Here is a 22,994-nt window from a genome sequence, read left to right as displayed (position 1 = left end):
CACACACACACACACACACACACACACACACACACACACACACTAGTAGTACTACTACTACTACTACTACTACTTTCGGCTGCTCCCATTAGGGGGCGCCACAGCGGATCATCCGTTTCCATCTCTTCCTGTCCTCTGCATCTTCCTCTGTCACACCAGCCACCTGCATGTCCTCCCTCACCACCTCCATAAACCTCCTCTTTGGCCTTCCTCTTCTCCTCTTCCCTGGCAGCTCCATATTCAGCATCCTTCTCCCAGTATACCCAGCATCTCTCCTCCACACATGTCCAAACCATCTCAATCTTGTCTCTCTTGCTTTGTCTCCAAACCGTCCAACCTGAGCTGTCCCTCTAATATACTCCTTCCTAATCCTGTCCTTCTTCATCACTCCCAGTGAAAATCTTATCATCTTCATCTCTGCCACCTCCAGCTCCTCCTCCTGTCTTTTCATCAGTGCCACTGTCTCCAAACCATACAACATAGCTGGTCTCACAACCATCTTGTAAACCTTCCCTTTAACTCTTGCTGGTACCCTTCTGTCGCAAATCACTCCTTACACTCTTCTCCACCCACTCCACCCTGTCTGCACTCTCTTCTTCACCTCTCTTCTGCACCCCCCGTTACTTTGGACAGTTGACCCCAAGTATTTAAACTCATCCACCTTCATCACCTCCTCTCCTTGCATCCTCACCATTCCACTGTCCTCCCTCTCATTCACACATAGGTATTCTGTCTTGCTCCTACTGACTTTCATTCCTCTTCTCTCCAGTGCATACCTCCACCTCTCCAGGCCCTCCTCCACCTGCACCCTACTCTCACTACAGATCACAATGTCATCCGCGAACATCATCGTCCATGGAGACTCCTGCCTGATCTCGTCCATCAACCTGTCCATCACCATTGTAAACAAGAAAGGGCTCAGAGCCGATCCTTGATGTAATCCCACCTCCACCCTGAACCCATCTGTCATTCCAACCACACCCCTCACCACTGTCACACTGCCCTCATACATATCCTGCACCACTCCTACATACTTCTCTGTAACTCCTGACTTCCTCATACAATACCACACCTCCTCTCTCGGCACTCTGTCATATGCTTTCTCTAAATCTACAAAGACACAACGTACCTCCTTCTGGCCTCCTCTATACTTCTCCATCAACATTCTCAAAGCAAACATCACATCTGTGGTGCTCTTTCCTGGCATGAAACCATACTGCTGCTGCTGATCATCACCTCTCCTCCTCTTAACCTAGCTTCTATTACTCTTTCCCATATCTTCATGCTGTGGCTGATCAACTTCATACCTCTGTAGTTGCTACAGTTCTGCACATCACCCTTGTTCTTGAAAATCGGTACCAGTATGCTTCTTCTCCACTCCTCAGCCATCCTCTCACTTTCCAGGATTGTGTTAAACAATCTAGTTAAAAACTCCACTGCCATCTCTCCTAAACATCTCCATGCCTCCACAGGTATGTCATCAGGACCAACTGCCTTTCCACCCTTCATCCTCTTCATAGCTACCCTCACTTCCTCCTTGCTAATCCGCTGAACTTCCTGATTCACTATCCCTACATCATCCAACCTTCTCTCTCTCTCATTTTCTTCATTCATCAGCCCCTCAAAGTATTCCTTCCTCCTTCTCAGCACACTCTCCTCACTTGTCAGCACATTTCCATCTCTATCCTTGATCGCCCTAACCTGCTGCACCTCCTTCCCAGCTTGGTCCCTCTGTCTAGCCAATCGGTACAAGTCCTTTTCTCCTTCCTTAGTGTCTAACCTGTCATACAACTCACCATACGCCTTTTCCTTTGCCTTTGCCACCTCTCTCTTTGCTTTATGCTGCATCTCATTGTACTCCTGTCTACTTTCTTCATCTCTCTTACTATCCCACTTCTTCTTTGCCAACCTTTTCCTCTGTATACTTTGCTGTACTTCCTCATTCCACCACCAAGTCTCCTTGTCTTCCTTCCTCTGTCCTGATGACACACCAAGTACCTTCCTAGCTGTCTCCCTCACTATTTCTGCAGTGGTTTTCCAGCCATCTGGCAACTCTTCACTACCACCCAGTGCCTGTCTTACCTCCTGCCTGAACTCCACACAACAGCCTTCCTTCTTCAACTTCCACCATTTGATCTTTGGCTGTGTCTTCACTCGCTTCCTCTTCTTGGTCTCCAAAGGCCTCCTACAGACCACCATCTGATGCTGCCTAGCTACGTTCTCCCCTGTCACCACCTTGCAGTCTCCAATCCCTTTTAGATGGCGCCTTCTACATAAGATATAGTCCACCTATGTGCACTTTCCTCCACTCTTGTACGTCACCCTGTGTTCCTCCCTCTTCTTGAAATATGTATTCACCACAGCCATTTCCATCCTTTTCACAAAATCGACCACCATCTGTCCTTCCACATTTCTCTTCTTGACTCCATACCTTCCCATCACCTCCTCATCACCTCTGTTCCCTTCACCAACATGTCCATTGAAGTCGGCTCCAATCACCACTCTCTCCTCCTTGGGTACACTCTCCACCACATCATCCAACTCACTCCAGAATTCTTCTTTTTCATCCATCTCACACCCAACTTGCGGGTCATATGTACTGATAACATTCAGCAATAAACCTTCAGTTTCCAGCTTCATACTCATCACTCTGTCTGACACTCTCTTCACCTCCAGCACGCCCTTGACATACTCTTCCTTCAGAATGACCCCTACCCCATTTCTCCTCCCATTCACACCATGGTAGAAGAGTTTGAAGCCACCTCCGATACTCCTGGCCTTACTCCCCTTCCGCCTGGTCTCTTGCACACACAGTATGCCTACCTTTCTTCTCTCCATCATGTCAGCCAGCTCTCTCCCGTTACCAGTCATAGTGCCAACATTCAAAGTTCTAACTCTCACCTCCACATGCCTACCCTTCCTCCTCTCTAGCTGCCTCTGGACATGCTTTCCCCCTCTCCTTCTCCTTCACCCAACAGTAGCATAGTTTCCACCGACACCCTGCTGGTTAACAGTACCGGTGGCGGTCGTTGGTAACCCGGGCCTCGACCAATCCGGTATGTAAGTCTTATTTATGATCCGCATATTTGATTTGGCAAAGATTTTACGCCGGATGCCCTTCCTGACGCAACTCTCCCCATTTGCCTGGGCTTGGGACCGGCACTAAGGATGCACTGGCTTGTGTGTCTTCAGTGGCTGGGTTATTAACACAACATGTATACATACACCTGGGTGTCCCAGTGGTTACAAGTGTTGACTCACAGCAAGAAGGTCCTGGGCTCGAACCCCAGGCCATCCCAGGTCCTTTCTGTGTGGAGTTTGCATGTTCTCCCCATGTCTGTGGGTTTTCCCTGGGTGCTCCGGTTTCCTCCGAACATCAAAAAGACATGCGTGTTAGGGTTAATACTGCTGCCTGTGCCCCTGAGCAAGGCAATGGAAAGAAGAAGTGGAGTTGGTCCCCGGGTGCTGCAGCTGCCCACTGCTCCTACACAACAGGATGGTTACATGTCGAGGATTAATTTCTTTGTAACAGTAAACTAAAATGACAAAAATAAAGTGGCTTTCTTCCTTTCCTTAATGTGAATATAATGTGTTTGTGTACGTCATCACAGTGGGTCTGTCTGTCTTTCTGTCTGTGCTGCAGGTTTCACTCATAAAACGCGGATTCTTCAGTGTGAGAACGTGGCAGTTTTCAATGAGGTGAGAAATGTGTCATCATTTTAACACAACACTCCAGCCTGGCTGTTCTTCTTCCTTTCACATGTTCATGTTACATGTTCATGTTATGTGTTACATGTTAACGTTCATGTCCATGTCACATGTTCATGTTACACGTTCATGTTATGTGTTACATGTTAACGTTCATGTCCATGTCACATGTTACATGTTCATGTTACACGTTCATGTTATGTGTTACATGTTAACGTTCATGTCCATGTCACATGTTACATGTTCATGTTACGTGTTACATGTTCATGTTATGTGTTACATGTTAACGTTCATGTCCATGTCACATGTTACATGTTCATGTTACACGTTCATGTTATGTGTTACATGTTAACGTTCATGTCCATGTCACATGTTACATGTTCATGTTACACGTTCATGTTATGTGTTACATGTTAACGTTCATATCACATGTCACATGTTCATGTTACACATTCATGTTATGTGTTACATGTTAACGTTCATGTCCATGTCACATGTTACATGTTCATGTTACACGTTCATGTTATGTGTTACATGTTAACGTTCATGTCCATGTCACATGTTACATGTTCATGTTACGTGTTACATGTTAACGTTCATGTCCATGTCACATGTTACATGTTCATGTTACGTGTTACATGTTCATGTTACATGTTACACGTCGATGTTACATGTTCATGTTATGTGTTACATGTTAACGTTCATGTCCATATCACATGTTACATGTTCATGTTACACGTTCATGTTATGTGTTACATGTTAACGTTCATGTCCATATCACATGTTCATGTTACACGTTCATGTTATGTGTTACATGTTAACGTTCATGCCCATGTCACATGTTACATGTTCATGTTACACGTTCATGTTATGTGTTACATGTTAACGTTCATGTCCATGTCACATGTTCATGTTACACGTTCATGTTACGTGTTACATGTTCATGTTACATGTTACACGTCCATGTTACACGTCGATGTTACATGTTCATGTTATGTGTTACATGTTAACGTTCATGTCCATGTCACATGTTACATGTTCATGTTACACGTTCATGTTATGTGTTACATGTTAACGTTCATGTCCATGTCACATGTTACATGTTCATGTTACGTGTTACATGTTCATGTTACATGTTACACGTCCATGTTACACGTCGATGTTACATGTTCATGTTATGTGTTACATGTTAACGTTCATGTCCATGTCACATGTTACATGTTCATGTTACACGTTCATGTTATGTGTTACATGTTAACGTTCATGTCCATGTCACATGTTAACGTTCATGTTACACGTTCATGTTATGTGTTACATGTTAACGTTCATGTCCATGTCACATGTTACATGTTCATGTTACGTGTTACATGTTCATGTTACATGTTACACGTCCATGTTACATGTTCATGTTACATGTTCATGTTATGTGTTACATGTTAACGTTCATGTCCATGTCACATGTTACATGTTCATGTTACACGTTCATGTTATGTGTTACATGTTAACGTTCATGTCCATGTCACATGTTACATGTTCATGTTACACGTTCATGTTATGTGTTACATGTTAACGTTCATGTCCATGTCACATGTTACATGTTCATGTTACATGTTCATGTTATGTGTTACATGTTAACGTTCATGTCCATGTCACATGTTACATGTTCATGTTACATGTTCATGTTATGTGTTACATGCTAACGTTCATGTCCATGTCACATGTTACATGTTCATGTTACATGTTCATGTTACGTGTTACATGTTAACGTTCATGTCCATGTCACATGTTACATGTTCATGTTACGTGTTACATGTTCATGTTACATGTTACACGTCCATGTTACACGTCGATGTTACATGTTCATGTTATGTGTTACATGTTAACGTTCATGTCCATGTCACATGTTACATGTTCATGTTACACGTTCATGTTATGTGTTACATGTTAACGTTCATGTCCATGTCACATGTTAACGTTCATGTTACACGTTCATGTTATGTGTTACATGTTAACGTTCATGTCCATGTCACATGTTACATGTTCATGTTACATGTTCATGTTATGTGTTACATGTTAATGTTCATGTCCATGTCACATGTTACATGTTCATGTTACACGTTCATGTTATGTGTTACATGTTAACGTTCATGTCCATGTCACATGTTACATGTTCATGTTACACGTTCATGTTATGTGTTACATGTTAACGTTCATGTCCATGTCACATGTTACATGTTCATGTTACATGTTCATGTTATGTGTTACATGTTAACGTTCATGTCCATGTCACATGTTACATGTTCATGTTACATGTTCATGTTATGTGTTACATGCTAACGTTCATGTCCATGTCACATGTTACATGTTCATGTTACATGTTCATGTTACGTGTTACATGTTAACGTTCATGTCCATGTCACATGTTACATGTTCATGTTATGTGTTACATGCTAACGTTCATGTCCATGTCACATGTTACATGTTCATGTTACACGTTCATGTTATGTGTTACATGTTAACGTTCATGTCCATGTCACATGTTACATGTTCATGTTACACGTTCATGTTACACGTCCACTATACATGTTCATGTTAAATGTTACATGTTACATGTCCATGTTACGCGTCGATGTTACATGGTACATGGTACATGTTCATGTTAAATGTTACATGTTACATGTCCATGTTACGCGTCGATGTGACATGTTACATGGTACATGTTCATGTTAAATGTTAAATGTTACATGTTACATGTTCATGTTATGTGTTACATGTTAACGTTCATGTCCATGTCACATGTTACATGTTCATGTTACATGTTCATGTTATGTGTTACATGCTAACGTTCATGTCCATGTCACATGTTACGTGTTCATGTTACATGTTCATGTTATGTGTTACATGCTAACGTTCATGTCCATGTCACGTGTTACATGTTCATGTTACACGTTCATGTTATGTGTTACATGTTAACGTTCATGTCCATGTCACATGTTACATGTTCATGTTACACGTTCATGTTACATGTCCACTATACATGTTCATGTTAAATGTTACATGTTACATGTCCATGTTACGCGTCGATGTTACATGTTACATGGTACATGTTCATGTTAAATGTTACATGTCACATGTTACATGTCACATGTTACATGTTCATGTTATGTGTTACATGCTAACGTTCATGTCCATGTCACATGTTACATGTTCATGTTACACGTTCATGTTATGTGTTACATGTTAACGTTCATGTCCATGTCACATGTTACATGTTCATGTTTCATGTTACATGTTTCTTGTTCATGTTACATGTTCGTGTTACATGTTCATGTTACATGTTCATGTTTCATGAGAGGAGCCACGCAGCACTCTGGTGTTCAGCCTCCACCTGTGTTCATAGAGCTGGTACAGGAAGCGATACAAGCTTAATGACTGACCACTCCTAACACATACACACACACACACACACACACACACACACACACACACCTCTTTTCTTTCACTCCTCTGTCGACTCCCTCTTTCCTTCTTTCATTCTATCAGTGTGTTTAATGACTCAGTCTGTACACCTGCTGTTTACTGTCCAGGTCGGGCACCCCACACGTGTGTGTGTGTGTGTGTGTCAGGTGTGTGTGTGTGTGTCCTCCCATACATGTGGAGTCGCCAGCCGCCTCTTTTCACCTGACAGTGAGGAGTTTAACCCGGGGATGTAGCGTGTGGGAGGATCACACTATTCCCCACAGTTCCCCCTCCCCCCTGAACAGGTGCCCCAACCAACCAGAGGAGGCGCTAGTGCAGCGACCAGGACACACACCCACATCTGGCTTCCCACCCACAGACACACAGCCAACTGTGTCTGTAGGGACGCCCGACCAAGCCGGAGGTAATGTGGGGGTTCGAACCAGGATCCCCGTGTTGGTAGGCAACGGAACAGACCACCCCGCTACCCGGACCCCCCCCCCCGCCCCCCACGAGCTCTGTTTGTTACGTTTAACGATAAAGCTTCCACCAGAGTAATGCCTCCATTACTGTATGAGCAGCTAATTAGTAACCCTTTCCCTTCTCATGTGGTGTGTGTGTGTGTCTGTGTGTTTCTGTTTGTGTGTGTGTGTGTGTGTGTGTTTAGCATTTCCGCTGGCCTCACTATGGGAAGGTGATCAGGGAAGAAGTTTTGTCTGTCAGCGTTTATAACTGTAGTAAAGTCTTCTCCAACAGGTAACACACACACACACACACACACACACACACACACACACACACACACACACACACACACACACACACACACACACACACACACACACACACACACACACACACACACACACTCAACTTGAACCAAAAATCCCAATAATAATGACAAAATGAGATGAAGACAAGATAAAGTTGGATTAACCTGTTTGTGTGTGTGTGTGTGTGTGTGTGTGTGTGTGTGTGTGTGTGTGTGTGTGTGTGTGTGTGTGTGTGTGTGTGTGTGTGTGTGTGTGTGTGTGTGTGTAGACTTTTAGGTAAACTGGTGGTCAGTCTACAACATGTTGTTTCTACTGGGAGACTGTTGCTGCGGGAACCGCTCACTGATGCCAAGTACAGTCTAACTGATGTAATAACACACACACACACACACACAAACACACACACACACACACACACACACACACACACACACACACACACAAACACACACACACACACACACACACACACACACACACACACACACACACACACACACACACACACACACAAACACACACACACACACACACACACACACACACACACACACACACACACACACACACACACACACACACACACACACACACACAAACACACACACACACACACACACACACACACACACACACACACACACACACACACACACACACACACACACACACACACACACACACACGCATGCATACATAAACAAACATGCAAGCATGTACAGATGGGCAGCCTGAATTAAAGTCACAGTCCAGAATCTGCTGGTGTTACTGGACCAGTGTGTGTCCTATGTAGGTGGTGGTGTTACTGGACCAGTGTGTGTCCTATGTAGGTGGTGGTGCTACTGTACCCAGTGTGTGTCCTATGTAGGTGGTGGTGTTACTACCAGTGTGTGTCCTATGTAGGTGGTGGTGCTACTGGACCAGTGTGTGTCCTATGTAGGTGGTGGTGTTACTTGACCAGTGTGTGTCCTGTGTAGGTGGTGGTGTTACTGTACCAGTGTGTGTCCTATGTAGGTGGTGCTGTTACTGTGCCAGTGTGTGTCCTATGTAGGTGGTGGTGTTACAGTACCAGTGTGTGTCCTATGTAGGTGGTGGTGCTACTGGACCAGTGTGTGTCCTATGTAGGTGGTGGTGTTACTGGACCAGTGTGTGTCGTATGTAGGTGGTGGTGTTACAGTACCAGTGTGTGTCCTATGTAGGTGGTGGTGCTACTGGACCAATGTGTGTCCTATGTAGGTGGTGGCGTTACTGGACCAGTGTGTGTCCTATGTAGGTGGTGGTGTTACTGTACCAGTGTGTGTCCTATGTAGGTGGTGGTGCTACTGGACCAGTGTGTGTTCTATGTAGGTGGTGGTGCTACTGGACCAGTGTGTGTCCTATGTAGGTGGTGGTGTTACTGTACCAGTGTGTGTCCTGTGTAGGTGGTGGTGCTACTGGACCAGTGTGTGTCCTATGTAGGTGGTGGTGCTACTGGACCAGTGTGTGTCCTATGTAGGTGGTGGTGCTACTGTACCAGTGTGTGTCCTATGTAGGTGGTGGTGCTACTGGACCAGTGTGTGTCCTATGTAGGTGGTGGTGTTACTGGACCAGTGTGTGTCCTATGTAGGTGGTGGTGTTACAGTACCAGTGTGTGTCCTATGTAGGTGGTGGTGTTACTGGACCAGTGTGTGTCCTATGTAGGTGCTGGTGTTACTGGACCAGTGTGTGTCCTATGTAGGTGGTGGTGTTACTGGACCAGTGTGTGTCCTATGTAGGTGGTGGTGTTACTGGACCAGTGTGTGTCCTATGTAGGTGGTTGTGCTACTGCACCAGTGTGTGTCCTATGTAGGTGGTGGTGTTACTGTACCAGCGTGTGTCCTATGTAGGTGGTTGTGTTACTGTACCAGTGTGTGTCCTATGTAGGTGCTGGTGCTACTGTACCAGTGTGTGTCCTATGTAGGTGGTGGTGTTACTGGACCAGTGTGTGTCCTATGTAGGTGCTGGTGCTACTGGACCAGTGTGTGTCCTATGTAGGTGGTGGTGTTAGTGTACCAGTGTGTGTCCTATGTAGGTGGTGGTGTTACTGTTCCAGTGTGTGTCCTATGTAGGTGGTGGTGTTACTGTACCAGTGTGTGTCCTATGTAGGTGGTGGTGTTACTGTACCAGTGTGTGTCCTATGTAGGTGGTGGTGTTACTGTGCCAGTGTGTCCTATGTAGGTGGTGGTGTTACTGTACCAGTGTGTGTCCTATGTAGGTGGTGGTGTTACTGGACCAGTGTGTGTCCTATGTAGGTGGTGGTGTTACAGTACCAGTGTGTGTCCTATGTAGGTGGTGGTGCTACTCGACCAGTGTGTGTCGTATGTAGGTGGTCGCGTTACTGGACTAGTGTGTGTCCTGTGTAGGTGGTGGTGCTACTGGACCAGTGTGTGTCCTATGTAGGTGGTGGTGTTACTGGACCAGTGTGTGTCCTATGTAGGTGGTGGTGCTACTGTACCAGTGTGTGTCCTATGTAGGTGGTGGTGCTACTGTACCAGTGTGTGTCCTATGTAGGTGGTGGTGCTACTGGACCAGTGTGTGTTCTATGTAGGTGGTGGTGCTACTGGACCAGTGTGTGTCCTATGTAGGTGGTGGTGTTACTGTACCAGTGTGTGTCCTGTGTAGGTGGTGGTGCTACTGGACCAGTGTGTGTCCTATGTAGGTGCTGGTGCTACTGGACCAGTGTGTGTCCTATGTAGGTGGTGGTGCTACTGTACCAGTGTGTGTCCTATGTAGGTGGTGGTGCTACTGGACCAGTGTGTGTCCTATGTAGGTGGTGGTGTTACTGGACCAGTGTGTGTCCTATGTAGGTGCTGGTGTTACAGTACCAGTGTGTGTCCTATGTAGGTGGTGGTGTTACTGGACCAGTGTGTGTCCTATGTCGGTGCTGGTGTTACTGGACCAGTGTGTGTCCTATGTAGGTGGTGGTGTTACTGTACCAGTGTGTGTCCTATGTAGGTGGTGGTGTTACTGGACCAGTGTGTGTCCTATGTAGGTGGTGGTTTTACTGTACCAGTGTGTGTCCTATGTAGGTGGTGGTGTTACTGTACCAGCGTGTGTCCTATGTAGGTGGTGGTGCTACTGTACCAGTGTGTGTCCTATGTAGGTGGTGGTGCTACTGGACCAGTGTGTGTTCTATGTAGGTGGTGGTGCTACTGGACCAGTGTGTGTCCTATGTAGGTGGTGGTGTTACTGTACCAGTGTGTGTCCTATGTAGGTGGTGGTGTTACTGGACCAGTGTGTGTCCTATGTAGGTGGTGGTTTTACTGTACCAGTGTGTGTCCTATGTAGGTGGTGGTGTTACTGTACCAGCGTGTGTCCTATGTAGGTGGTGGTGTTACTGTACCAGTGTGTGTCCTATGTAGGTGCTGGTGCTACTGTACCAGTGTGTGTCCTATGTAGGTGGTGGTGTTACTGGACCAGTGTGTGTCCTATGTAGGTGCTGGTGCTACTGGACCAGTGTGTGTCCTATGTAGGTGGTGGTGTTAGTGTACCAGTGTGTGTCCTATGTAGGTGGTGGTGTTACTGGACCAGTGTGTGTCCTATGTAGGTGCTGGTGTTACTGGACCAGTGTGTGTCCTATGTAGGTGGTGGTGTTACTGGACCAGTGTGTGTCCTATGTAGGTGGTGGTGTTACTGGACCAGTGTGTGTCCTATGTAGGTGGTGGTGTTACTGCACCAGTGTGTGTCCTATGTAGGTGGTGGTGTTACTGTACCAGCGTGTGTCCTATGTAGGTGGTTGTGTTACTGTACCAGTGTGTGTCCTATGTAGGTGCTGGTGCTACTGTACCAGTGTGTGTCCTATGTAGGTGGTGGTGTTACTGGACCAGTGTGTGTCCTATGTAGGTGGTGGTGTTACTGGACCAGTGTTTGTCCTATGTAGGTGCTGGTGCTACTGTACCAGTGTGTGTCCTATGTAGGTGGTGGTGCTACTGTACCAGTGTGTGTCCTATGTAGGTGGTGGTGCTACTGGACCAGTGTGTGTTCTATGTAGGTGGTGGTGCTACTGGACCAGTGTGTGTCCTATGTAGGTGGTGGTGTTACTGTACCAGTGTGTGTCCTGTGTAGGTGGTGGTGCTACTGGACCAGTGTGTGTCCTATGTAGGTGCTGGTGCTACTGGACCAGTGTGTGTCCTATGTAGGTGGTGGTGCTACTGTACCAGTGTGTGTCCTATGTAGGTGGTGGTGCTACTGGACCAGTGTGTGTCCTATGTAGGTGGTGGTGTTACTGGACCAGTGTGTGTCCTATGTAGGTGCTGGTGTTACAGTACCAGTGTGTGTCCTATGTAGGTGGTGGTGTTACTGGACCAGTGTGTGTCCTATGTCGGTGCTGGTGTTACTGGACCAGTGTGTGTCCTATGTAGGTGGTGGTGTTACTGTACCAGTGTGTGTCCTATGTAGGTGGTGGTGTTACTGGACCAGTGTGTGTCCTATGTAGGTGGTGGTTTTACTGTACCAGTGTGTGTCCTATGTAGGTGGTGGTGTTACTGTACCAGCGTGTGTCCTATGTAGGTGGTGGTGTTACTGTACCAGTGTGTGTCCTATGTAGGTGCTGGTGCTACTGTACCAGTGTGTGTCCTATGTAGGTGGTGGTGTTACTGGACCAGTGTGTGTCCTATGTAGGTGCTGGTGCTACTGGACCAGTGTGTGTCCTATGTAGGTGGTGGTGTTAGTGTACCAGTGTGTGTCCTATGTAGGTGGTGGTGTTACTGGACCAGTGTGTGTCCTATGTAGGTGCTGGTGTTACTGGACCAGTGTGTGTCCTATGTAGGTGGTGGTGTTACTGGACCAGTGTGTGTCCTATGTAGGTGGTGGTGTTACTGGACCAGTGTGTGTCCTATGTAGGTGGTGGTGTTACTGCACCAGTGTGTGTCCTATGTAGGTGGTGGTGTTACTGTACCAGCGTGTGTCCTATGTAGGTGGTTGTGTTACTGTACCAGTGTGTGTCCTATGTAGGTGCTGGTGCTACTGTACCAGTGTGTGTCCTATGTAGGTGGTGGTGTTACTGGACCAGTGTGTGTCCTATGTAGGTGGTGGTGTTACTGGACCAGTGTGTGTCCTATGTAGGTGGTGGTGTTACTGTACCAGTGTGTGTCCTGTGTAGGTGGTGGTGCTACTGGACCAGTGTGTGTCCTATGTAGGTGGTGGTGCTACTGGACCAGTGTGTGTCCTATGTAGGTGGTGGTGCTACTGGACCAGTGTGTGTCCTATGTAGGTGGTGGTGTTACTGGACCAGTGTGTGTCCTATGTAGGTGGTGGTGCTACTGTACCAGTGTGTGTCCTATGTAGGTGGTGGTGCTACTGTACCAGTGTGTGTCCTATGTAGGTGGTGGTGCTACTGGACCAGTGTGTGTTCTATGTAGGTGGTGGTGCTACTGGACCAGTGTGTGTCCTATGTAGGTGCTGGTGTTACTGGACCAGTGTGTGTCCTATGTAGGTGGTGGTGTTACTGTACCAGTGTGTGTCCTGTGTAGGTGGTGGTGCTACTGGACCAGTGTGTGTCCTATGTAGGTGCTGGTGCTACTGGACCAGTGTGTGTCCTATGTAGGTGGTGGTGCTACTGTACCAGTGTGTGTCCTATGTAGGTGGTGGTGCTACTGGACCAGTGTGTGTCCTATGTAGGTGGTGGTGTTACTGGACCAGTGTGTGTCCTATGTAGGTGCTGGTGTTACAGTACCAGTGTGTGTCCTATGTAGGTGGTGGTGTTACTGGACCAGTGTGTGTCCTATGTAGGTGCTGGTGTTACTGGACCAGTGTGTGTCCTATGTAGGTGGTGGTGTTACTGGACCAGTGTGTGTCCTATGTAGGTGGTGGTGTTACTGGACCAGTGTGTGTCCTATGTAGGTGGTGGTGTTACTGTACCAGTGTGTGTCCTATGTAGGTGGTGGCGTTACTGTACCAGCGTGTGTCCTATGTAGGTGGTGGCGTTACTGTACCAGTGTGTGTCCTATGTAGGTGGTGGTGCTACTGTACCAGTGTGTGTCCTATGTAGGTGGTGGTGTTACTGGACCAGTGTGTGTCCTATGTAGGTGCTGGTGCTACTGGACCAGTGTGTGTCCTATGTAGGTGGTTGTGTTAGTGTACCAGTGTGTTTCCTATGTAGGTGCTGGTGTTACTGGACCAGTGTGTGTCCTATGTAGGTGCTGGTGTTACTGGACCAGTGTGTGTCCTATGTAGGTGGTGGTGTTACTGTGCCAGTGTGTCCTATGTAGGTGGTGTTACTGTACCAGTGTGTGTCCTATGTAGGTGCTGGTGCTACTGTACCAGTGTGTGTCCTATGTAGGTGGTGGTGTTACTGGACCAGTGTGTGTCCTATGTAGGTGCTGGTGCTACTGGACCAGTGTGTGTCCTATGTATGTGGTGGTGTTAGTGTACCAGTGTGTGTCCTATGTAGGTGGTGGTGTTACTGGACCAGTGTGTGTCCTATGTAGGTGCTGGTGTTACTGGACCAGTGTGTGTCCTATGTAGGTGGTGGTGTTACTGGACCAGTGTGTGTCCTATGTAGGTGGTGGTGTTACTGGACCAGTGTGTGTCCTATGTAGGTGGTGGTGTTACTGCACCAGTGTGTGTCCTATGTAGGTGGTGGTGTTACTGTACCAGCGTGTGTCCTATGTAGGTGGTTGTGTTACTGTACCAGTGTGTGTCCTATGTAGGTGCTGGTGCTACTGTACCAGTGTGTGTCCTATGTAGTTGGTGGTGTTACTGGACCAGTGTGTGTCCTATGTAGGTGGTGGTGTTACTGGACCAGTGTGTGTCCTATGTAGGTGGTGGTGTTACTGTACCAGTGTGTGTCCTGTGTAGGTGGTGGTGCTACTGTACCAGTGTGTGTCCTGTGTAGGTGGTGGTGCTACTGGAACAGTGTGTGTCCTATGTAGGTGCTGGTGCTACTGGACCAGTGTGTGTCCTATGTAGGTGGTGGTGCTACTGTACCAGTGTGTGTCCTATGTAGGTGGTGGTGCTACTGGACCAGTGTGTGTCCTATGTAGGTGGTGGTCCTACTGTACCAGTGTGTGTCCTATGTAGGTGGTGGTGCTACTGGACCAGTGTGTGTCCTATGTAGGTGGTGGTGCTACTGGACCAGTGTGTGTCCTATGTAGGTGCTGGTGCTACTGGACCAGTGTGTGTCCTATGTAGGTGGTGGTGTTACTGGACCACTGTGTGTCCTATGTAGGTGCTGGTGCTACTGGACCAGTGTGTGTCCTATGTAGGTGGTGGTGCTACTGTACCAGTGTGTGTCCTATGTAGGTGGTGGTGCTACTGGACCAGTGTGTGTCCTATGTAGGTGGTGGTGTTACTGGACCAGTGTGTGTCCTATGTAGGTGCTGGTGTTACAGTACCAGTGTGTGTCCTATGTAGGTGGTGGTGTTACTGGACCAGTGTGTGTCCTATGTCGGTGCTGGTGTTACTGGACCAGTGTGTGTCCTATGTAGGTGGTGGTGTTACTGTACCAGTGTGTGTCTTATGTAGGTGGTGGTGTTACTGGACCAGTGTGTGTCCTATGTAGGTGGTGGTTTTACTGTACCAGTGTGTGTCCTATGTAGGTGGTGGTGTTACTGTACCAGCGTGTGTCCTATGTAGGTGGTGGTGTTACTGTACCAGTGTGTGTCCTATGTAGGTGCTGGTGCTACTGTACCAGTGTGTGTCCTATGTAGGTGGTGGTGCTACTGTACCAGTGTGTGTCCTATGTAGGTGGTGGTGCTACTGGACCAGTGTGTGTTCTATGTAGGTGGTGGTGCTACTGGACCAGTGTGTGTCCTATGTAGGTGGTGGTGTTACTGTACCAGTGTGTGTCCTGTGTAGGTGGTGGTGCTACTGGACCAGTGTGTGTCCTATGTAGGTGCTGGTGCTACTGGACCAGTGTGTGTCCTATGTAGGTGGTGGTGCTACTGTACCAGTGTGTGTCCTATGTAGGTGGTGGTGCTACTGGACCAGTGTGTGTCCTATGTAGGTGGTGGTGTTACTGGACCAGTGTGTGTCCTATGTAGGTGCTGGTGTTACAGTACCAGTGTGTGTCCTATGTAGGTGGTGGTGTTACTGGACCAGTGTGTGTCCTATGTCGGTGCTGGTGTTACTGGACCAGTGTGTGTCCTATGTAGGTGGTGGTGTTACTGTACCAGTGTGTGTCCTATGTAGGTGGTGGTGTTACTGGACCAGTGTGTGTCCTATGTAGGTGGTGGTTTTACTGTACCAGTGTGTGTCCTATGTAGGTGGTGGTGTTACTGTACCAGCGTGTGTCCTATGTAGGTGGTGGTGTTACTGTACCAGTGTGTGTCCTATGTAGGTGCTGGTGCTACTGTACCAGTGTGTGTCCTATGTAGGTGGTGGTGTTACTGGACCAGTGTGTGTCCTATGTAGGTGCTGGTGCTACTGGACCAGTGTGTGTCCTATGTAGGTGGTGGTGTTAGTGTACCAGTGTGTGTCCTATGTAGGTGGTGGTGTTACTGGACCAGTGTGTGTCCTATGTAGGTGCTGGTGTTACTGGACCAGTGTGTGTCCTATGTAGGTGGTGGTGTTACTGGACCAGTGTGTGTCCTATGTAGGTGGTGGTGTTACTGGACCAGTGTGTGTCCTATGTAGGTGGTGGTGTTACTGCACCAGTGTGTGTCCTATGTAGGTGGTGGTGTTACTGTACCAGCGTGTGTCCTATGTAGGTGGTTGTGTTACTGTACCAGTGTGTGTCCTATGTAGGTGCTGGTGCTACTGTACCAGTGTGTGTCCTATGTAGGTGGTGGTGTTACTGGACCAGTGTGTGTCCTATGTAGGTGGTGGTGTTACTGGACCAGTGTGTGTCCTATGTAGGTGGTGGTGTTACTGTACCAGTGTGTGTCCTGTGTAGGTGGTGGTGCTACTGGACCAGTGTGTGTCCTATGTAGGTGGTGGTGCTACTGGACCAGTGTGTGTCCTATGTAGGTGGTGGTGCTACTGGACCAGTGTGTGTCCTATGTAGGTGGTGGTGTTACTGGACCAGTGTGTGTCCTATGTAGGTGGTGGTGCTACTGTACCAGTGTGTGTCCTATGTAGGTGGTGGTGCTACTGTACCAGTGTGTGTCCTATGTAGGTGGTGGTGCTACTGGACCAGTGTGTGTTCTATGTAGGTGGTGGTGCTACTGGACCAGTGTGTGTCCTATGTAGGTGCTGGTGTTACTGGACCAGTGTGTGTCCTTTGTAGGTGGTGGTGTTACTGTAACAGTGTGTGTCCTGTGTAGGTGGTGGTGCTACTGGACCAGTGTGTGTCCTATGTAGGTGCTGGTGCTACTGGACCAGTGTGTGTCCTATGTAGGTGGTGGTGCTACTGTACCAGTGTGTGTCCTATGTAGGTGGTGGTGCTACTGGACCAGTGTGTGTCCTATGTAGGTGGTGGTGTTACTGGACCAGTGTGTGTCCTATGTAGGTGCTGGTGTTACAGTACCAGTGTGTGTCCTATGTAGATGGTGGTGTTACTGGACCAGTGTGTGTCCTATGTAGGTGCTGGTGTTACTGGACCAGTGTGTGTCCTATGTAGCTGGTGGTGTTACTGGACCAGTGTGTGTCCTATGTAGGTGGTGGTGTTACTGGACCAGTGTGTGTCCTATGTAGGTGGTGGTGTTACTGTACCAGTGTGTGTCCTATGTAGGTGGTGGCGTTACTGTACCAGCGTGTGTCCTATGTAGGTGGTGGCGTTACTGTACCAGTGTGTGTCCTATGTAGGTGGTGGTGCTACTGTACCAGTGTGTGTCCTATGTAGGTGGTGGTGTTACTGGACCAGTGTGTGTCCTATGTAGGTGCTGGTGCTACTGGACCAGTGTGTGTCCTATGTAGGTGGTTGTGTTAGTGTACCAGTGTGTTTCCTATGTAGGTGCTGGTGTTACTGGACCAGTGTGTGTCCTATGTAGGTGCTGGTGTTACTGGACCAGTGTGTGTCCTATGTAGGTGGTGGTGTTACTGTGCCAGTGTGTCCTATGTAGGTGGTGTTACTGTACCAGTGTGTGTCCTATGTAGGTGCTGGTGCTACTGTACCAGTGTGTGTCCTATGTAGGTGGTGGTGTTACTGGACCAGTGTGTGTCCTATGTAGGTGCTGGTGCTACTGGACCAGTGTGTGTCCTATGTAGGTGGTGGTGTTAGTGTACCAGTGTGTGTCCTATGTAGGTGGTGGTGTTACTGGACCAGTGTGTGTCCTATGTAGGTGCTGGTGTTACTGGACCAGTGTGTGTCCTATGTAGGTGGTGGTGTTACTGGACCAGTGTGTGTCCTATGTAGGTGGTGGTGTTACTGGACCAGTGTGTGTCCTATGTAGGTGGTGGTGTTACTGCACCAGTGTGTGTCCTATGTAGGTGGTGGTGTTACTGTACCAGCGTGTGTCCTATGTAGGTGGTTGTGTTACTGTACCAGTGTGTGTCCTATGTAGGTGCTGGTGCTACTGTACCAGTGTGTGTCCTATGTAGGTGGTGGTGTTACTGGACCAGTGTGTGTCCTATGTAGGTGGTGGTGTTACTGGACCAGTGTGTGTCCTATGTAGGTGGTGGTGTTACTGTACCAGTGTGTGTCCTGTGTAGGTGGTGGTGCTACTGGACCAGTGTGTGTCCTATGTAGGTGCTGGTGCTACTGGACCAGTGTGTGTCCTATGTAGGTGGTGGTGCTACTGGACCAGTGTGTGTCCTATGTAGGTGGTGGTGTTACTGGACCAGTGTGTGTCCTATGTAGGTGGTGGTGCTACTGTACCAGTGTGTGTCCTATGTAGGTGGTGGTGCTACTGTACCAGTGTGTGTCCTATGTAGGTGGTGGTGCTACTGGACCAGTGTGTGTTCTATGTAGGTGGTGGTGCTACTGGACCAGTGTGTGTCCTATGTAGGTGCTGGTGTTACTGGACCAGTGTGTGTCCTATGTAGGTGGTGGTGTTACTGTACCAGTGTGTGTCCTGTGTAGGTGGTGGTGCTACTGGACCAGTGTGTGTCCTATGTAGGTGCTGGTGCTACTGGACCAGTGTGTGTCCTATGTAGGTGGTGGTGCTACTGTACCAGTGTGTGTCCTATGTAGGTGGTGGTGCTACTGGACCAGTGTGTGTCCTATGTAGGTGGTGGTGTTACTGGACCAGTGTGTGTCCTATGTAGGTGCTGGTGTTACAGTACCAGTGTGTGTCCTATGTAGGTGGTGGTGTTACTGGACCAGTGTGTGTCCTATGTAGGTGCTGGTGTTACTGGACCAGTGTGTGTCCTATGTAGGTGGTGGTGTTACTGGACCAGTGTGTGTCCTATGTAGGTGGTGGCGTTACTGTACCAGTGTGTGTCCTATGTAGGTGGTGGTGCTACTGTACCAGTGTGTGTCCTATGTAGGTGGTGGTGTTACTGGACCAGTGTGTGTCCTATGTAGGTGCTGGTGCTACTGGACCAGTGTGTGTCCTATGTAGGTGGTTGTGTTAGTGTACCAGTGTGTGTCCTATGTAGGTGGTGGTGTTACTGTACCAGTGTGTGTCCTATGTAGGTGGTGGTGTTATTGTACCAGTGTGTGTCCTATGTAGGTGGTGGTGTTACTGTGCCAGTGTGTCCTATGTAGGTGGTGTTACTGTACCAGTGTGTGTCCTATGTAGGTGGTGGTGAGGTGAGTTTCTGAGCTCCACTCAGAATGACCGAGATGTTGTGTCAGAAACAAAACAGAGAACCTGGTGGAACCCGAGTTGTACTCATTGATGTAGTACTATCTGAGTTGTACTCATTGATGTAGTACTATCTGAATTGTACTTATTGATGTAGTACTATCTGAGTTGTACTCATTGATGTAGTACTATCTGAGTTGTACTTATTGATGTAGTACTATCTGAGTTGTACTCATTGATGTAGTACTATCTGAGTTGCACTCATTGATGTAGTACTGAGTTGTACTTATTGATGTAGTACTATCTGAGTTGTACTCATTGATGTAGTACTATCTGAGTTGTACTTATTGATGTAGTATTATCTGAGTTGTACTTATTGATGTAGTACTATCCGAGTTGTACTTATTGATGTAGTATTATCTGAGTTGTACTTATTGATGTAGTACTATCCGAGTTGTACTTATTGATGTAGTATTATCTGAGTTGTACTTATTGATGTAGTACTATCCGAGTTGTACTTATTGATGTAGTGCTATCTGAGTTGTACTTATTGATGTAGTACTATCTGAGTTGTACTTATTGATGTAGTGCTATCTGAGTTGTACTTATTGATGTACTGCTATCTGAGTTGTACTTATTGATGTAGTACTATCTGTTGGTACAGGTCTTCTACCAGCTTGTTCTGTCATGTCTGCTGGTTAGACACAACACCTTCACTTCTTCTAACTCAACACTACCTTCCTTCTTCTTCCTCATCTGGCTACTGTGATGAAGATGAAAACACTATGCACCCTGTCATGTTTCCGGGTGAAGTCTCTATGTTGGTAAATCAGGAACCCTTTATTTGTCACTTTATTTGTATTTATTTGCTGGCAGCCCACAGCAGTGCAACACAAAGTCAAAAACACATATCCAAGAACTACAAGCACACACACATCCAAACTAAACAAAACAATCACTGTCCAGGAGAACGAACGCCAGACAGGATGACTGTCGGGACTACCGGTCTGCATGGGCTAGCAGTTAGCTTAGCCTGCCCAATTTCCATATCCTGTCAGACTGCCCTTGGTGTTTCCTCTTTGGGCACAGCTCCAGGCAGGCTCGTGGTCCCTGGGCCCACCTGAGGCAGCAGACCAAGCTCTCCCAACCAATCCAACGCCAGCTCTCCCAGCCACACACCTTTGACACACCGCCCTGCACCCCACACGACAATACTAAAAACACAGTCGATGCCAGGCAAGGCCGCCGCCAGACCGCCCTCGGTGTTATTGGAACTGTCAGTCTGCATGGACTATATATCTTACATACGAGGCGCGAGCTGAAAGGGATCGGAGACTGCAAGGTGGTGACAGGGGAGACCGTAGCTAGGCAGCATCGGATGGTGGTCTGTAGGAGGACTTTGGAGACCAAGAAGAGGAAGAGAGTGAAGGCAGAGCCAAGGATCAATTGGTGGAAGTTGAAGAGGGAAGACTGTTGTGTGGAGTTCAGGGTGGAGTTAAGACAGGCACTGGGTGGTAGTGAAGAGTTGCCAGATGGCTGGACAACCACTGCAGAAATAGTGAGGGAGACAGCTAGGAAGGTACTTGGTGTGTCATCAGGACAGAGGAAGGAAGACAAGGAGACTTGGTGGTGGAATGAGGAAGTACAGCAAAGTGAACAGAGGAAGAGGTCGGTAAAGAAGTGGGAGTGGGATAGTCAGAGATGAAGAAAGTAGACAGGAGTACAAGGAGACACAGCATAAAGCAAAGAGAGAGGTGGCAAAGGCAAAGGAAAAGGCGTATGGTGAGTTGTATGACAGGTTAGACACTAAGGAAGGAGAAAAGGACTTGTACTGATTGGCTAGACAGAGGGACCGAGCTGGGAAGGATGTGCAGCAAGTTAGGGTGATGAAGGATAGAGATGGAAATGTGCTGACAAGTGAGGAGAGTGTGCTGAGAAGGTGGAAGGAATACTTTGAGGGGCTGATGAATGAAGAAAATGAGAGAGAGAGAAGGTTGGATGATGTGAGGATAGTGAATCAGGAAGTTCAGCGGATTAGCAAGGAGGAAGTGAGGGCAGCTATGAAGAGGATGAAGAGTGGAAAGGCACTTGGTCCTGATGACATACCTGTGGAGGCATGGAGATGTTTAGGAGAGATGGCAGTGGGGTTTTTAACTAGATTGTTTAACACAATCTTGGAAAGTGAGAGGATGGCTGAGGAGTGGAGAAGAAGCATACTGGTACCGATTTTCAAGAACAAGGGTGGTGTGCAGAACTGTAACAACTACAGAGGTATAAAGTTGATCAGCCACAGCATGAAGATATGGGAAAGAGTAATAGAAGCTAGGTTAAGAGGAGGAGAGGTGATGATCAGCCACAGCATGAAGATATGGGAAAGAGTAATAGAAGCTAGGTTAAGAGGAGAGGTGATGATCAGCCACAGCATGAAGATATGGGAAAGAGTAATAGAAGCTAGGTTAAGAGGAGGAGAGGTGATGATCAGCAGCAGCAGTATGGTTTCATGCCATGAAAGAGCACCACAGATGTGGTGTTTGCTTTGAGAATGTTGATGGAGAAGTATAGAGAAGGTCAGAAGGAGGTACATTGTGTCTTTGTGGGTTTAGAGAAAGCATACGACAGGGTGCCGAGAGAGGAGGTGTGGTATTGTATGAGGAAGTCAGGAGTTGCAGAGAAGTATGTAGGAGTGGTGCAGGATATGTATGAGGGAAGTGTGACAGTGGTGAGGTGTGTGGTTGGAATGACAGATGGGTTCAAGGTGGAGGTGGGATTACATCAAGGATCGGCTCTGAGCCCTTTCTTGTTTGCAATGGTGATGGACAGATTGACGGACGAGATCAGGCAGGAGTCTGCATGGACGATGATGTTTGCGGATGACATTGTGATCTGTAGCAAGAGTAGGGTGCAGGTGGAGGAGGGCCTGGAGAGGTGGAGGTATGCACTGGAGAGAAGAGGAATGAAAGTCAGTAGGAGCAAGACGGAATACCTATGCGTGAATGAGAGGGAGGACAGTGGAATGGTGAGGATGCAAGGAGTAGAGGTGATGAAGGCATATGAGTTTAAATACTTGGGATCAACTGTCCAAAGTAACGGGGAGTGCAGGAGAGAGGTGAAGAAGAGAGTGCAGGCAGGGTGGAGTGGGTGGAGAAGAGTGTCAGGAGTGATGTGTGACAGAAGGGTACCAGCAAGAGTTAAAGGGAAGGTTTACAAGATGGTAGTGAGACCAGCTATGTTGTATGGTTTGGAGACAGTGGAACTGATGAAAAGACAGGAGGTGGAGCTGGAGGTGGCAGAGATGAAGATGATAAGATTTTCATTGGGAGTGATGAAGAAGGACAGGATTAGGAAGGAGTATATTAGATGGACAGCTCAGGTTGGACGGTTTGGAGACAAAGCAAGAGAGACAAGATTGAGATGGTTTGGACATGTGTGGAGGAGAGATGCTGGGTATATTGGGTATATACAAAAAAAT

At 47.5% G+C, this 22,994-nt stretch overlaps 1 protein-coding gene across 1 annotated transcript in view; it reads left to right on the top strand.

Moving 5' to 3' along the window:
- fer1l4 (fer-1 like family member 4) overlaps nucleotides 1–22,994 on the top strand; it is a 222,256-nt gene that overhangs the window by 23,700 nt on the left and 175,562 nt on the right. The window contains exons 2-4 of the mRNA XM_056301923.1: nucleotides 3,644–3,699; nucleotides 7,835–7,923; nucleotides 8,209–8,308. Of these exons, the coding sequence (XP_056157898.1) occupies nucleotides 3,644–3,699; nucleotides 7,835–7,923; nucleotides 8,209–8,308 (245 nt within the window). The remainder of the gene's footprint in view (nucleotides 1–3,643; nucleotides 3,700–7,834; nucleotides 7,924–8,208; nucleotides 8,309–22,994) is intronic.

The sequence above is a fragment of the Lampris incognitus genome, chromosome 2 (assembly GCF_029633865.1).
Source record: "Lampris incognitus isolate fLamInc1 chromosome 2, fLamInc1.hap2, whole genome shotgun sequence".
Classification (NCBI taxonomy): Eukaryota; Metazoa; Chordata; class Actinopteri; order Lampriformes; family Lampridae; genus Lampris; species Lampris incognitus.
The sequence above is the reverse complement of the archived record's forward strand: the minus strand, read 5'-3'. Positions and strand labels throughout refer to the sequence as shown.